Source organism: Cricetulus griseus, chromosome X, assembly GCF_003668045.3.
Source record: "Cricetulus griseus strain 17A/GY chromosome X, alternate assembly CriGri-PICRH-1.0, whole genome shotgun sequence".
NCBI classification, from domain to species: domain Eukaryota; kingdom Metazoa; phylum Chordata; class Mammalia; order Rodentia; family Cricetidae; genus Cricetulus; species Cricetulus griseus.
The window spans coordinates 82,960,032-82,975,081 of NC_048604.1; the positions used below are offsets into that span (position 1 = coordinate 82,960,032).

At 40.7% G+C, this 15,050-nt stretch overlaps 1 protein-coding gene across 1 annotated transcript; it reads right to left on the reverse strand.

The window, feature by feature from the left end:
• Nucleotides 1–11,874: 11,874 nt before the first annotated feature.
• LOC100773823 (ferritin heavy chain-like) lies at nucleotides 11,875–12,424 on the reverse strand. The gene has a single exon (XM_035449872.1). It carries the CDS (start codon nucleotides 12,422–12,424, stop codon nucleotides 11,876–11,878), a length of 549 nt encoding a protein of 182 aa, XP_035305763.1. The 3' UTR covers nucleotide 11,875.
• Nucleotides 12,425–15,050: the final 2,626 nt, after the last annotated feature.

The following is a 15,050-nucleotide window of genomic DNA, read 5'->3' on the forward strand; positions in this document are numbered from 1 at the left end:
TTGGTCTTACAATCTTTCTGCTCCCTTTTCTACAATGATTCTCGAGCCTTGGTGGTAGTGGTACAAATGCAGAGCTTTGCACTCTTACTCTCTGCACACTGACCAGTTGTCTCTATCTACAGCAAAATGCAATCATGAGGGTTGAGATATGCACTTAAAACTATGGGTGTAAAAATAAAAATTTAGAGATCAGTGTAATTTTATATTTATCCAGCAGAATAACAATATTAATTAGGTTCTCTTCTAGATGATCTAGCCATGGGTTTTGGGAACAGTTAACAGTACCTGTATTGTTGCCATCTTATTTAGTGGGCGTTAAATCCAATAAGGAAATGGCTGGGTTATTCCCGAAACAGTCATGCCATTATTATACAATTGGGCATATAATACCAGGTCAGTCATTATTGTAGCTTGACAGCTTGCAGCTACATGAGGCTAGGCTGAGTGCTGTCAGTTTGCATAGGCCAGCCACATAAGGGAAATCCAAGTCCTTTACTTGCTGTAAGTTGCTTTGTGGGCTGGATTCCTGAAGCAAAATTCTTGGGAGCTGTGGTAAGATTTGGTTCAAAACACTGGTGGCCAATACCTGGTATTACATAGACTTTTATGAGAAGTAAAATAAGCTGAATCTTTGGCCAACAAGGGGATGAGGAAGTGAGACACCTGCATACTAAATTGTAATCTGCACTCATCTGATTTTAAATCCACAGAGATCAGGGACCAAGGACTATCTTCCACCTTTCAGTATCAGTGAATCTAAGACTAATGGAGAATTGAACAAAAGGGACAAAAACTCTTCTTTATTTGGAACATAAGAGCCATACTAATTTACTTATTCATTTACTTACCTTTATCTGGGATAAAAGTCTAGGTATGATGGGCTATAAACCAATGAGGATACTTTAAAGTAAGTAAGTTTCATATTGTTTGAATGGAATATATATTGTAGTGTCCTGAAGAATATACATGCTTCAAGGTGGCAGCAGAAAATTACGTCCCATGTGAGGGTTCCCATGGGAACAGTGTCTTATATAGTATTTTCAAGAGAAACCAGAAATACAGAGTTTTATGAAAGCTCTCCCAATTAAAAACTCATTAACTTGCCAACATCTTGATTTTTTTTATAAATTTTATTTAATTTAGAAGCAATCTTATTTTACATAGCAATCCCAGTTCCCTCTCCTTCACATCCTCCCATGCCCCCACCGACCGCCCATCCCACCCCCCATCCACTTCCCAGGGAGTGTGAGGCCTTCCATGAGGGATCATAAAAATCTGTCAAGTCATTTGGGGCAATGTTTAGGCCCTCCCCTGTGTATCTAGGCTAAGAGAGTATCCCTCCATGGAAAATGGGCTCCCGGAATCCATTCGTGCACTAGGGATACATCCTGGTTCCACTGCCAGAGGCCCCATAGACTGCCCAGTGCTCCTAGCTGACACCCACATTCAGAGGGCCTGGTTTGGTCCCATATTGGTTCCCCAGCTGTCACACTGAGATCCGTGAGTTCCCACTTGCTCAGGTCAGCTGTGTCTGTGGGTACCTTCTTCTCAGCACCACATAAAACCTTCTGTAAAATCGACCACATACTCAGCAACATAGCAAACCTCAACAGATACAAAAATATGGAAAAACCTCCTGTATCTTACTGGATCACCATGGCTTAAAATTAGAATTCAGCAACAACACAAATGGCAGAAACCCTACAACCTCATGGAAATTGAACAATGCCCAACTGTATCACTCCTGGGTAAAGGAAGAAATAAGAAAGAAATCAAAGGCTTCCTGGAATTCATCTAGAATAAAGGCAGAACATACCCAAACCTATGGGACACTCTGAAAGCAGTACTAAGAGGAGAGTCTATAGCACTAAGTGCCCATGTGAAGAAACTGGAGAATAGACACACTAGAGAATTAACAGAACATCTGAAAGTTCTAGAACAAAAGAAGCAAACTCACCCAGGATGAGTACATGCCAGGAAATAATCAAATTGAGAGCTGAAATCAATAAAGTAGAAACAAAGAAAACAATACAAAGAATCAGTGAAACATCTTGGTTTTTAAATACTATTTTTCCAATAAAATGAACTAGGAATCTTTGGAGAAATGGCTAATTCTAGAACAAGAGAAATATATCTTAAGTCTGAAGCATGTTACAGCACCATAAAGTAAGTTTTTTTAATTTTTTTATACATTTTATTAAATACAAATATAAAAATACATCACTTTTTCCTGCTCCTTCCTTCCCCCAGCCCTTTCCCCGTACACTTCCTCAAACCCTTCCCATGTGTCTCTCATTCTTAAATTGATAGGCTTTTTTATTATTGTCATTACATTTACATATGTATTCACACACACATGTATATATATATATATATACATATATATATATATATATACATATATACACACATATGTATATACATATCTAAAACTTGCTGAGTCTGCTTTTGTTGCTAGTGTGTAATGGTTTCATGGACAATCATTCTTTATTGGACAACAAATCAAGGAACTCATCCCTAGGAAAGGCTAGTTCCCACTGTTCTTATTATCTTGTTTATGGAGTCATTTCTAAGATTATTTCTTACCTGGTATTCTGACATTTGAAATATTTTGGGCCCCTCTTCCATGATGTTTACTTATCCATCCATGAAGTAGTTGTGATGCAGATATATCCACTGGAGCTGGGCTCCCCACAGTCTGTTGATCTCTGTATTGTGTCTAGTTGTGGTTGTGATGGTTATACTTGCCAGGAGATGTAGCTGGTGAACATAGAGGATTTGTGGACTATGGGACTACATAAGAAAGTTGTTTATTGCTGGGCGTTGGTGGCGCATGCCTTTAATCCCAGCACTCGGGAGGCAGAGGCAGGCGGATCTCTGTGAGTTCCAGGCCAGCCTGGTCTCCAGAGCGAGTGCCAGGACAGGCTCCAAAGCTACACAGAGAAACAATGTCTCGAAAAACCAAAAAAAAAAAAGTTGTTTATCCCTATTGGTGAGGGTGTGGGTGATCCAACCCTGAGAGTATGAGAGCAGAAGAGCTGACCCTGTCCTCCCCTCCTCTGCCAGACAATGGTGTGGTTGAGGGAAAGATGCCCTCCCCAACTCTCAGTCCTTGCCTCCTGTGGCAGGTGGGAGAGCTGACCTCAGGTTCATGAGAGTGGGAGAACTAGCCCTGCCTCTCATCCACTGTAGCATATGGAAGAGTGGCCCATGTACATTGCCTGGGCAACACAGTACAGCTAGCCCTTGTGGTGTAGGTGTGGGTGAGCTGGACCAAATGCATGGGACCAGGAGAACTGTACCAGCCAGTTGTTGCTTTCCTCATAGGGCGAGCTAGATGAACAGTGCTGAAAAGTTTGCCCTGGTGATGAGTATGAGAAATAGCTGGTGGCTTACCAACTCAGCTACCACCCAGGCACAGACCAAGGGCTATGAGTTTGCCCACCCCAACATCCACCCCATCTGTGATCTGCTGGAACACTTGAAGAGACTGGTCCTGAAGATCCAAAGCTGCTGGACCTCCATGACACAGGGCAACATCAAGATGTCCAAGAGGAGTCCCAGTAAGGGCCCAGCAGAAGCCAGAGGCCTCAAACTAGACTAATGACTCATTGCAGAGAATACTTGCAAGTAAATATCTATGGACTAAAGGATACACTGTGTGACTTGCTGTGTCACACTACAGCTACCATGATGAGAGTTTATTTTCTGTTTTTTTTTGTTTTCTTCACAATTTTATTTTGCTTTTTAGGGGAAGGGTTACAGGGGCAGAGGGCAGATTGGAAGGGATAGGAAGTTGAATGGGATCAGGATGCACGATGTGAAATCCACAATGAATCAATACAAAGGTTTTTCCTTAAAAGAAAGAGTTTATGTTCATGTCTATGTATGTACACACACACACACACACACACACACACACACACACACACACACACACACACACACAGGAGAGGGGTAGAGAGGGGAGAGAAGGAGAGAGAGAATATAAATTGATGGAATATGCCAAAGGGACAGAGGAGTTAATTTTAAGAGTCTCTCCAGGGGCAAAATATAGAGAAACATAAGGAACAAAATAGCAGTCTGGAATGACAAAACAAAGTAATAAATAAATATGAGTAAATTCATATAGAAATCAAAATGACTGAATAATTCAGTTATAAGTAACACATACTCCTTATAGAAGAATTTCACATACTGTGGGTGGATAATATATCTAGACAATGAGACTTAAATTTCTCCTTCCTGTTTCTTGTGCATAAGCTGGATTTAATGAGTTACATTAAAAATGGAGTTTGGAAAGGAGAAAAATGGCATCTTTATGGTTGAAAAGCTTGGCCAACATTACCATAACTAAGAAAGAAAAGAGAGCATGGATAGCACTTTTGATTTTAGGTGTCAGAGAAAGGTACTTCAATCCCATGATCTTTATTTACTATACCCAGAATCCAAGTCTAATCATGAGACAAACATCTGACAAATCCAAATTGAGAAATATTCAACAAAATATATGAAGGGTACTTTTTACTTTTCTTTTTTTATTTAAATTAGAAGCAATCTCGTTTTACATGTCAGACCTTATCCCCTCCTCCCCTGCCTCCCACTAACTCCATATCCCATTCCCTTTCTGCTTCCCAGGGAGGGTGAAGCCTTCCATGGGAGATCTTCAAAATCTGTCATATAATATGGAGCAGGGCCTAGGCCCTTCCCCATGTGTCTAGGCTGAGAGAGCATCCTTCTATGTGAAGTGGGCTCTAAAATTCCACTCATGTACTAGGGATAAATACTGATCCACTACTAGAGGCCAAGTAGATTGACCAGACCTCCAAACTGACATCCACATTCAGGGAGCCTGGGTCGGTCCTATGCTGGTTTCCCAGCTATCAGTCTGGAGTCCGTGAGCTCCCTTTTTTTCAGGTTAGCTGTTTCTGTGGGTTTCTCCAACCTGGTCTTGACCAGTGAAGGTTACTTTTCAAAAGTGACAAAGTCATAAAAATGGCTAAATGATGACTAAAGAAACATGACACTTGAGCCAGACGTTGGTGGCACACACCTTTAATCCCAGCACTCGGGAGGCAGAGGGAGGCGGATCTCTGTGAGTTCCAGGCCAGCCTAGTCTCCAGAGTGACTGCCAGGATAGGCTCCAAAGCTACACAGAGAAACTCTGTCTCGAAAAACCAAAAAAAAAATGACATTTAAATACAATATAGCATCCTAGAATATAACCTAGAATAAAAAAAAAAAGTCATGGAGTGTAAAACCCAGAAGATCTATATTATATGCAACATGGAGTTTGATAATAGTAATGTGCCCACTATAATTTCTTACTTTTGACAGACACAACATGGTTTGGAATATTCCACTCTTAGATGATATAGGGGTAAAGAGGCTTTTTTTTTTAAATTGAGAGACTGAGGAAATGGCTTATTCAATAAGCGCTTGCTAAGTTCCTATCTCCAGCACTCATGGAAAAATCATGCAAGGTGGTAAGCACCTCTTATTTGCAAACATGAAGAGACAGAGGTAGGAAAATCCCTAGGTCTCGCTGGCCAGCTAGCCTGGCTGAATCAGTGAGTTCCAGGTTGAGTAAGAGACCCTTTCTCAAAAAATAAGCTAGACAATAGATATGCTAACACAGAAAGGGGAAATCTCACAGTGCCTCAAACATAGATGAATAACTATGGTCAATAAGTTATCCAAAATGCTGAGAGCAAGAGGAAGATATACCCCTAATTGTGTATCCAATAGTGAGCAGTCATCCCTGAAATTACATAATACAATAAAATTATTCAGACAGAGCAGGTTGTATTTTTTTGTAATTTTTTATAAGTTCAAATTAGGAACAAGCTTGCTTCACATGTCAATCCCTTCTCCCTCTCCCTTCCCTCCCCCCAACTTCCCCCCCATCTGCCCCCTACCCCATCCACCCTCCACTCCCCAGGCAGGGTAGGGCCCTTGAAGGGGTCTCCCCAAAGTCCACCACATGGGCCGGGCCTAGGCCCTCCCCCATGTGTCCAGGCCTAGAGTGCATCCCTTCATGTGGGATGGGCTCTCAAAGTCCCTTCCTACACCAGGGGAAAATACTAATCCACTACCAGGGGCCCCCTAGAGTATGGAGGCCTCCTCATTGACATCCATGTACAGGGGTCTGGATCAGTCCTGTGCTGGCCTCCCAGACAGCAGACTGGGGACCATGTGCTCCCCCTTGTTCAGGCCAGCTGTTTCTGTGGGTTTCACCATCCTGGTACCGACCCCTTTGATCTTCATTCCTCCCTCTCTGCAACTAGGTTCCAGAGTTCAGTTCAGTGTATAACTGTGAGTGTCTGCCTCTGCTTCCATCAGCCACTGGATGAGGGCTCTAGGATGGCATAAAAAGTAGTCATCAGTCTCATTATAGGGGAAGGGCATTTAGGTTATCCTCTCCACCATTGCCTAGATTGTCAGTTCTTGTCATCTTTGTAGATCTCTGGAAATCTCCCTAGTGCCATATCTCTCCTCAGTCCTATAATGGCTCCCTCTGTTATGGTATCTCTCATCCTGCTCTCCTCTATTCTTGCCACAACTCAACATTTCTGGTCCTCCATTTCCTCCTCTCCCCTCCCCTTCTCCTCCTCTCATTCTGGCAGCTCCCTTTCCCCTACCCTCACGCTCCCAATTAGCTCAGGAGATCCTGCCCCTTCCCATTCTCTGGGGGTCCATGCATTTTTCCCTTAGAGTCCTTCTTGTTTCCTAGTTTCTTTGGTGAAGAGGATTGTAGGCTGTTAATCCTTTGCTCTATGTCTAAAATTCATATATGAGTGAGTACATACCATGTTTCTCTTTTTATGACTGAGTTGGTGCACTTACATAATGGAGTACTACTCAGCTGAAAAAAAAAAAGCAATGGAATCTTGAAATTCGCAGGCAAATGGATGGAACTAACAGGTTGTATTTTTATATTTTGGAGCACACACACATGAGAACTAATAAAGAAACAGAAGTTATGAATTTGAAAGAGATGAAGGGAGCATATGGAAGGAGGTGGAGGAAAGAAAGGAAAGAAGAAAAATGATGCAGTTATATTTTTTAAAGATTAAAAATGTTTAAAAAGAAAGAGAAAAATAGAGGGGAAGACAGAAAAACAGAGAGGAAGGAGAGAAAGAGAATGAAAAATAATAGATTACACCAGACATTGGCCTCTGCCTTCCACAAACACAAACATCATCACACACAAACACCATACACACAAAAGTAAAAAGAAAAAAAAAAAAACTAAAAAAGGAAAAACCTACATTTGTAAACCTCATATTTATAATTATTCTAAAATTAAACGTTTACTAAAAAGTCCTTGATTTGAACTAAGACACATATTAAAGTGAGTCTGCTCTGGGCCCTTGTCTTGGATCCTCTGGTTTGAAGGGAAAATAAATGTCACTGTTCTCCTGAATATCAGATATCACAGTGTTCCTCCTCCACGATTTTTAACTCCAGGTTCAATCTTCCATTCATTGTACCTCGATTTATCATCATTCCCTTTCTCCTAACAAATGTCCTGATCATTTCTGGAACAATAATCTGATTTTTGGATTTATAGTAGCTATGTTGGCCCATGAAATGTCTTTAGGCTGGAAGCTCTCAGCAGTGGAAGAGGAACACATGTTATAAAACAAAGCATGATGGTTTTAAAGCACACCATTACTTTACATATAAGGAAATACTGAACAAGATAAACAATTAAATTAGGACACAAAGTTGTCTTAGCTCATTTATTTCTTATGCTTTCTGAAATATTTCTTTACACTTATTTTGGCATTAATGTTTATAATTCTCTCATTTTGCATACACATAAAAAAGACATAAATAAACTGTAAAGTACTATTAGACTAAATAAAATATATAACAAATGGTATAAAGTACTATCAGAACTTCAGATACAAGTTTTCCTCATCAGTTTTTGTACTCAGAATCATGTGGGGCTCTGAACATTCTCCTTCATGGCATCAAGCTATACTACTGTGGCACTATTTCTTAAGAGTTTTCCACAGTATCTCTTGGGATTTTCAGTCAATAAGGCCACTGTTAAGTTTGAAGTGCATGCTCAGGCAATGACAACCACAGCCAACATTGATGGTGGGACAGTAAACATTGCTATTTCAAAGATGTGAAAATGTGAGGGGAAAAATGTGCCTCTTGGAATCAGTGAAATGTGACAGGAAGTCCCACAGCAGCCCTGAACTGGTTTCCTTCATAGTCATTTTCCACTATGGAAGAGAAACCTATCTTTTTCAAACCTGTTTTTCTGGCTTTTTTTACGACCCATAACCTAAGCCAATTTCAGTTGAAACAAGAGTTTTAAAACTGTTGTCCTAACTTCTTTCCTTCCTCATCATACCTCACTTCACTCCCTTTTCACTAGTGAATCGGCTACAAATTCCTTCTTTGCCTTTTAAAGTAATATTTTCTAATATAATTCTCCAGACCTTGCCCTTCATTCCAGGTTTTCTGAAACAAATTCATCAATATGCCTCTGAAGCTGTACTCAAAGGACACACCACACACACACACACACACACACACACACACACACACATGTACCACCCCACCCACCCACAAAAATACACATACATACATACAAACACACTTAGTAATACATACATATACATACACAATACATATATACACACACAGCGCATACACACACAGCATATACATACACACATACAAACACACACACACAGCACAGCACATACATACAAACACACACAGTACACATATAAAAACACACACATACATACAAACACACACAGCAATACTACAAACACACACACACTTTGTATAAAATGTAATTCTAAAATATGAAGCATCATATATTTTTTACCTGCAATTTATCATATATATCAATATGATTTATGAGACCTTCCTCAACTGACAATTGATTAGTTATATTTCTTTGGCTTGTGAAAATAAACTAGAATTGCTGGCAAATGATAAAAATAAAGTAAAATATTAAAAAATCAGAAATGTGAAGCAAATTTCTAGACTAGAAAAGGTTTGGGAGAAATTAAAGGGTACTTTGTACTGTTTGTCACACATTTATTTATGGGGAAAATACATTTCCTTTTGCTAGAAAATGAAGTACAAGTTGTTGGTGACAACCATTTATTAAGAAATTTCCTTCTGTGATAAAGTGATGATTTTTCCACCACAGGTAAATTATTCAGCACAGTTCATTTGAATCCGTGTTTGAGCCAGAGATGAAGTTATCAATTTTACCATTTTTCCCCTCTTCTGTCCTGCTATTATCATTGCCTGAGATTCTGGTACCCATAGCAACAGCCACTGTTTTAGACATCATTCCCCCAAGCAACTGAGCATGGCTAGTGACTGACAATCATCCAGCTGTGTGTCTTAGGGTGGTACGTGCCGGGGCTTAGAGACCTAGTCATATCTTACTACTAAGTGTTTAAAGTTCAGTTACCAAGGAATTGAGAAGGTGGTACACCCCAAAGAAGTTTTCCTCTGTCTTTCTGTCAGGTGTGGGACAGGGTTGGAAAATAAGGAAACTTTCAGTAAAAGGCCCAAGTCTAGAAATTAGAAAGAAAAACAGGAACTTCTTTCACCAGGCTAAACATTTCTTACCTATTTTCATGTCTGTCTCACATATTCCAGAGCCTGTTTGTGACTACCAAAACTGAGGCAAAGGACAGGGACTTAGAACATGCATTCTTTACTCTCAGAAAAACAAAGATAAAATCAGTGAGGCTGGAATTCAGAGAGACGGCTCAGTGATAAAGAGCACACACTGCTCATTGCAGGACCCAGGCAGCTCCCAGCACCCATGTCTGTTATCACACAACTATCTGCTACTCCAGCTTCAGAGGGGCTGATGTTATTTTTGGGCTTTTGTGAACACCCATGATTCTCTCTCTCTCTCTCTCTCTCTCTCTCTCTCTCTCTCTCTCTCTCTCTCTCTCTCTCTCACACACACACACACACACACACACACACACACACAAAACTAAAAATGAAGTATGAACTTTCAAAAAAAAAAAGGAACAATGGAGTTGCTACTGTGCCACGATTTCCCTGTCAAGGATTTTTTTTTTTTTAAGAAAAGCTGCAAAATATCACCTGTCCCACAGTGGCTTGTAATGGGCACTGGCATCTAATCACTTTTCTTTTGAGTTCTGTATATGAGGAAATACCACTTTTCCAGGTAAAATCAAAGCCTATATATAGGTCTTAATGGGTGTCTCTTCCTTTCCCGGGAAAGTCAATCACAAGAAAGTGATAGATGGGACAAAGAAGGAGGTCTGTCAGCCAAGACAGAGCAAGTTTGGGGTGAGATATAGATCCCAGTAAATAGACTAACACAGAAAATGATTTAGTACACAAATTCCATCGTACTGTGTCCAGCAAGCATGCAAGCTTCTCTTCCTAGACTTTGAAATCAACTGGAACTTCAGGTAAAGCAAGTATGTGTTAGTAGCCATCCCTCATTTACTGTGCCTCAAGAGAAGCTATTCCAAAGTGAAGAAATCTGGCTAATAGTTCATTCGGGGGTTTCCAACCCTCTGATCTTCCCAGGCAACCAGTGCAATTCAGGTTATAGTCGACATTGTGAGGAGAGAGCCTGAACAGAGAACTGGACTACCTTCCTGGGTGGCACCTTACTGCCTCTCAAACTGCCTCTTCCTAATTCTGAAGGCTTCCATCATGTGGATTTTGGCTGACATTTAGAACACATCGCTACCCTAGGCTGGAAGGCACACCTGTAATTAAGGGAAAGGCTGCAGTGCTCAGGGCTGTCTTTACCAGTTGGGGGAATTTCCCTCCTTCTGGGGCTGGTTATCTGGCTGAATTCCCAGTCCACCCACACACTGCTTCTTAACTCATTAATACTCACAGTATAACAAGAAAAGACCACACTGGATCAGAACTAATGTTACTTTCCCAATTCTCTAACTTCCCGTGTACCCCCCCCCCCAGTAAATTCCTGCCCGTCCTACTTCCAAATACAATAGTAATGTAAAAGAAAGATCTTGGACTTGCAAAGTTCCACTGTTACTTCAGTTTGTTAACCTCTGGGCTATGAAGAAGTCATTCTGGTTTTGCTTATCTATTATCATTGTTTCCCAGTGTAAGCCTGTGCTAAGTGTTCTGCTATCTTTCAGGTGCTCTCACTGTCTTACCTGGAATCAGCAAATGCTAATATTTTAATTTAAGTTAATATTAAAGCTAATATTAACTTAGTTAATGGCTTTTAGGTAAAGTTGACTTTATTTTAATCCAGCGGTTCTCAACCTTCTAAATGCTGCAATGCTTTAATACAGTCCCTCACATCGTGGTGACTCCCAACCATAAAATTATTATTATTTTAATTACTACTTTATAACTGTAATTCTGCTACTGTTATAAATCATAATATAAATATTTGATATGCAGGATATCTGATGTGACCCCACCCCAGTTTTCACTTTTACCATGTTTGCACTTTTCCCATGCTTAGACACTCTGCTTCACTTCACCCATACCTCACTGCCCCTACCCCCAAGCCCATACATTCACAGAGAAAGCTAATTTAGTCTTTTTCCCAGGGGCTGTGAATAGCCCTTACCTTCCACTTTCTTGAGCTCTTATCTGCAAGGAGACCTGGCTTGGGTGCATGAAGAGACACCTGGATACTCATTTTAGACCTGCAAGGGAAATTTTCTTCATTCTTTAAAGGTTAGAGTTTTATACATACGAATCAACAGGAAACAATGATTGTGCTGAAAAAACAAACAAGTTTATTGGAAACAAAGCCAAACAAACACTAGGGAAACTTCTGGATGCTTCCATGTGAGCACCTTGCCTGAGCAAGACCCCCCCACCACTGTAGCAGGGACAGTCCAGTTCAGTTCTCCTTGGTGCTATCTGCCAGGGTAAGCTTGTCAAAGAGGTACTCAGCCAGACGATTTTCCGGAGCCCCCATCTGGCGCAGGTTGGTCACGTAGCCGCCCATCTCCTTGAGGACTTCGACCTGCTGCTGGAGAAAACGGCGCTTCAGAAGGTTGCACAGGTAGGTATCACCTTGTTCGCTAGCCATCTGGTACAGCTGCAGGAGGCTCTGGTTGAGCGTCTTCTCCAGGTGGAACGCACACTCCATCGCCATGAGGCCATCCATCCAGTCGTGGCGGTCTTGATCAGCAATTCTCCCAAGGGTCAGGGAGCCATGGCGCTCGGTCAGCAGGAGGAAAAGTACCTCAGTACGTTCCATCCACTTCTGCGACTGACGGAGGAAGAAGAGAGCGAAGAACCCCAGGGCCACTTCGTCTTGATTGCAGAAGTAGGCCATGGAGAGGTAGATGTAAGTTGCATACAGCTGCAGCTGGATCTGAGAATTGATAGCAGCGAAGCACTGGTTCAGGTAATTCTGCGGCATCTGTGAAGCAGAATCAGACATGGCGGCAAGAGCACTCAGGCCGTCGGCAGGAGCTAGAAGGCAGCACCAGTTAGCGAGCTGTGGAGCTGGCAAAAGTGGCGGCTGGAGCCTCACAGTCACTTTTAGAGAGGGAGGAGGAGCCGAGGAACCAGACAGTACCAGTTCTGGCTCTGTCCAGTCAGACTCTGAGGCGGCACCTGAAGCTGCACCCGCCCAAACAGGTACAGGAAGTCAGCAACGGAGACAGCAATGGCGCCCGAGTGCCTCGGGCTGTTGAACGAGGTCAAGGGTCAAGAAACTGCGCATCAGGGCTGTATTCCAGAGCAACCCGGAAGTCACTGTGCCGGCTATCCAAACGATATAAGAACTTTCAAATTTGCGAATAAACAGTAAAGTTCTTTTATAAATTGTGTGGATAATTAACTTTAAGGAAGGAAATGATTTGAACATCACCTAATCGAGATCGTTTCATTAAAGTAGTTGTTTTCGTGTGTGATACCATTATCTCATATCTTAAAGATTTAGTCGGGAGCAAGGAAAAACAAAAGACTTAGTCACCTGGATGGTGACTTCAATGTCTATACTAATGACCATTCTTAGGGAGAGGTTAAGAGCAAGTGACTGTCACCGATAATGACACACCGCGTATTTCTGAACAAATTAGAGCATGGAGTTCGATCCCCAGAACTTGTAGAGAGAAATGATTCTGTGCCCTCATTTGTGTAGTGGCATGCCCCAGCGAATACACACATACATACAATCATAAAATAAAATATAAATTCAAACAGTAAAAAGTAAAAAATAAATAAAATTCATGGACTAAAGAGATGGCTCATTTATTAAGAACATATACTTCTCTTGCAAAGGATCTGAGTTTCGCTCCAAGCACTTAAGTCAGGCAGCTCACAACGATCTGTAACTCCAGCTCTAGAGGCATTTGACACTTGTGTCCATTGAAGACCCATGCTCTCTTGAGCAAATACCCCCCACCCCACCACACACACATACACATACTTTAAAAAATTAAAAATAGCCAGGCGTTGGTGGTGCATGCCTTTAATCCCAGCACTCGGGAGGCAGAGGCAGGAGGATCTCTGTGAGTTCGAGGCCAGCCTGGTCTCCAGAGTGAGTGCCAGGATAGGCTCCAAAGCTGCACAGAGAAACCCTGTCTCAAAAAACCAAAAAAATTAAAAATAATTATGAAAAAAGCAAATTTAACAAAAACAACAAAATTTTCTAGACTCCAGTGTGGTGTTGCATGCCTATAATCCCAGCATTTGAGAGGCTGAAGCATGAGAAATTTATTTTCAAAACCATCCTGGGCTGCTATATTCCTAGTAGTCTGTAATCATCATCAGACTAAAATTTGTAAAATGTATATTCGATTTAATAATTTTAATTATTTAAAAACAGGTCATGCAACTATACACTGTACATGGAGCATATAACTCTACCATGTCCCGACTCACCCCTGTCCTGGCTTACCCGGACATGTTTGTTACCCTGTCCTGGACAGCTTCCATTCTACTTTCATGTATCTTTTTAAAACCTAGCCACCACAAATAAGCAAAAATATAACATATTTGTTTTCCCGAGACTGGCATAATTCACTTAATGACTATTCCCAGTTGTACCAATTTTCCTAAAAACAATACTTCATTAATTTTTATGGCTGAAAAATATCCTATTGTGAACATAAAGCACATATTCTTTATCCACTCCTTTGTTACTGGACACATAGAATGATTTCCTAACTTGACTATTGTGAGTTTTGCCACAATAAATGTTGAAATGCAAGTATTTCTGTGATGTGATGACTTAGAGTCCTTTTGGGTAAATATCCAAAAGCAGCATAACTAGGTCATATGGATTTTTTTTTAGTTTTGTTAGGAACCTCCATAGTGTCTTTTCAAGTGGCTGGACTAGTTTACTTTCCCTTTTGTCAATATCCTTGCCATGTTTGTTATTTGTTTTCTTGAGATTCAGTTATATTACAATCAGAATGCCAGTCATTAATGGAATGTTTTTATCAATCCAAAATTAAGTCCCATTTCCATTAAAAGACATTGCCTCCTCTGCAGGCCTGCAACTAATAATCTTTTTTGTTTATATAGACTTGCATATTGTGGCTATTTTAAATAAATAGAACAATACTAAATGTAGCTTTTGTGTGCAGTTTCTTTCATTTGACTTTACCCTCTATCCCTTTTCATTGCTGAATAATGTTCTATTGTATGGCTGTACTGTATTTTATCAATACTTTTTTATGTTAATAGAAATCTGGGTTGTTTTCATTTTCTGACTGTTATGACTAATGCTGTTATGAACATTTATGTGCAAGTTCTGTAAAAGATATGCATTTCCAATTCTCTTGGTGATAAATGTAGGGGTGAAATAGTTAGATCATAGATTAGCTTTGTTTCAGACTTTGAGAGATTGCTACATTTTCCAAAGTGATTGCATCATGTTCCATGCCCAGAAGCAATGTTTGAAGAGTCCAACACTGTTATTAGGCTTGAAAACTGGTAGTCACATCTGTGAGGGAAAGTAGTGTCTCACTGGGGGTTTTGATTTGCATTTCTCAGGTAACTAATGATGTTCAATATCTCTTCATACCCTTGTTTGCTTTTTACAAATCTTTGGGGGA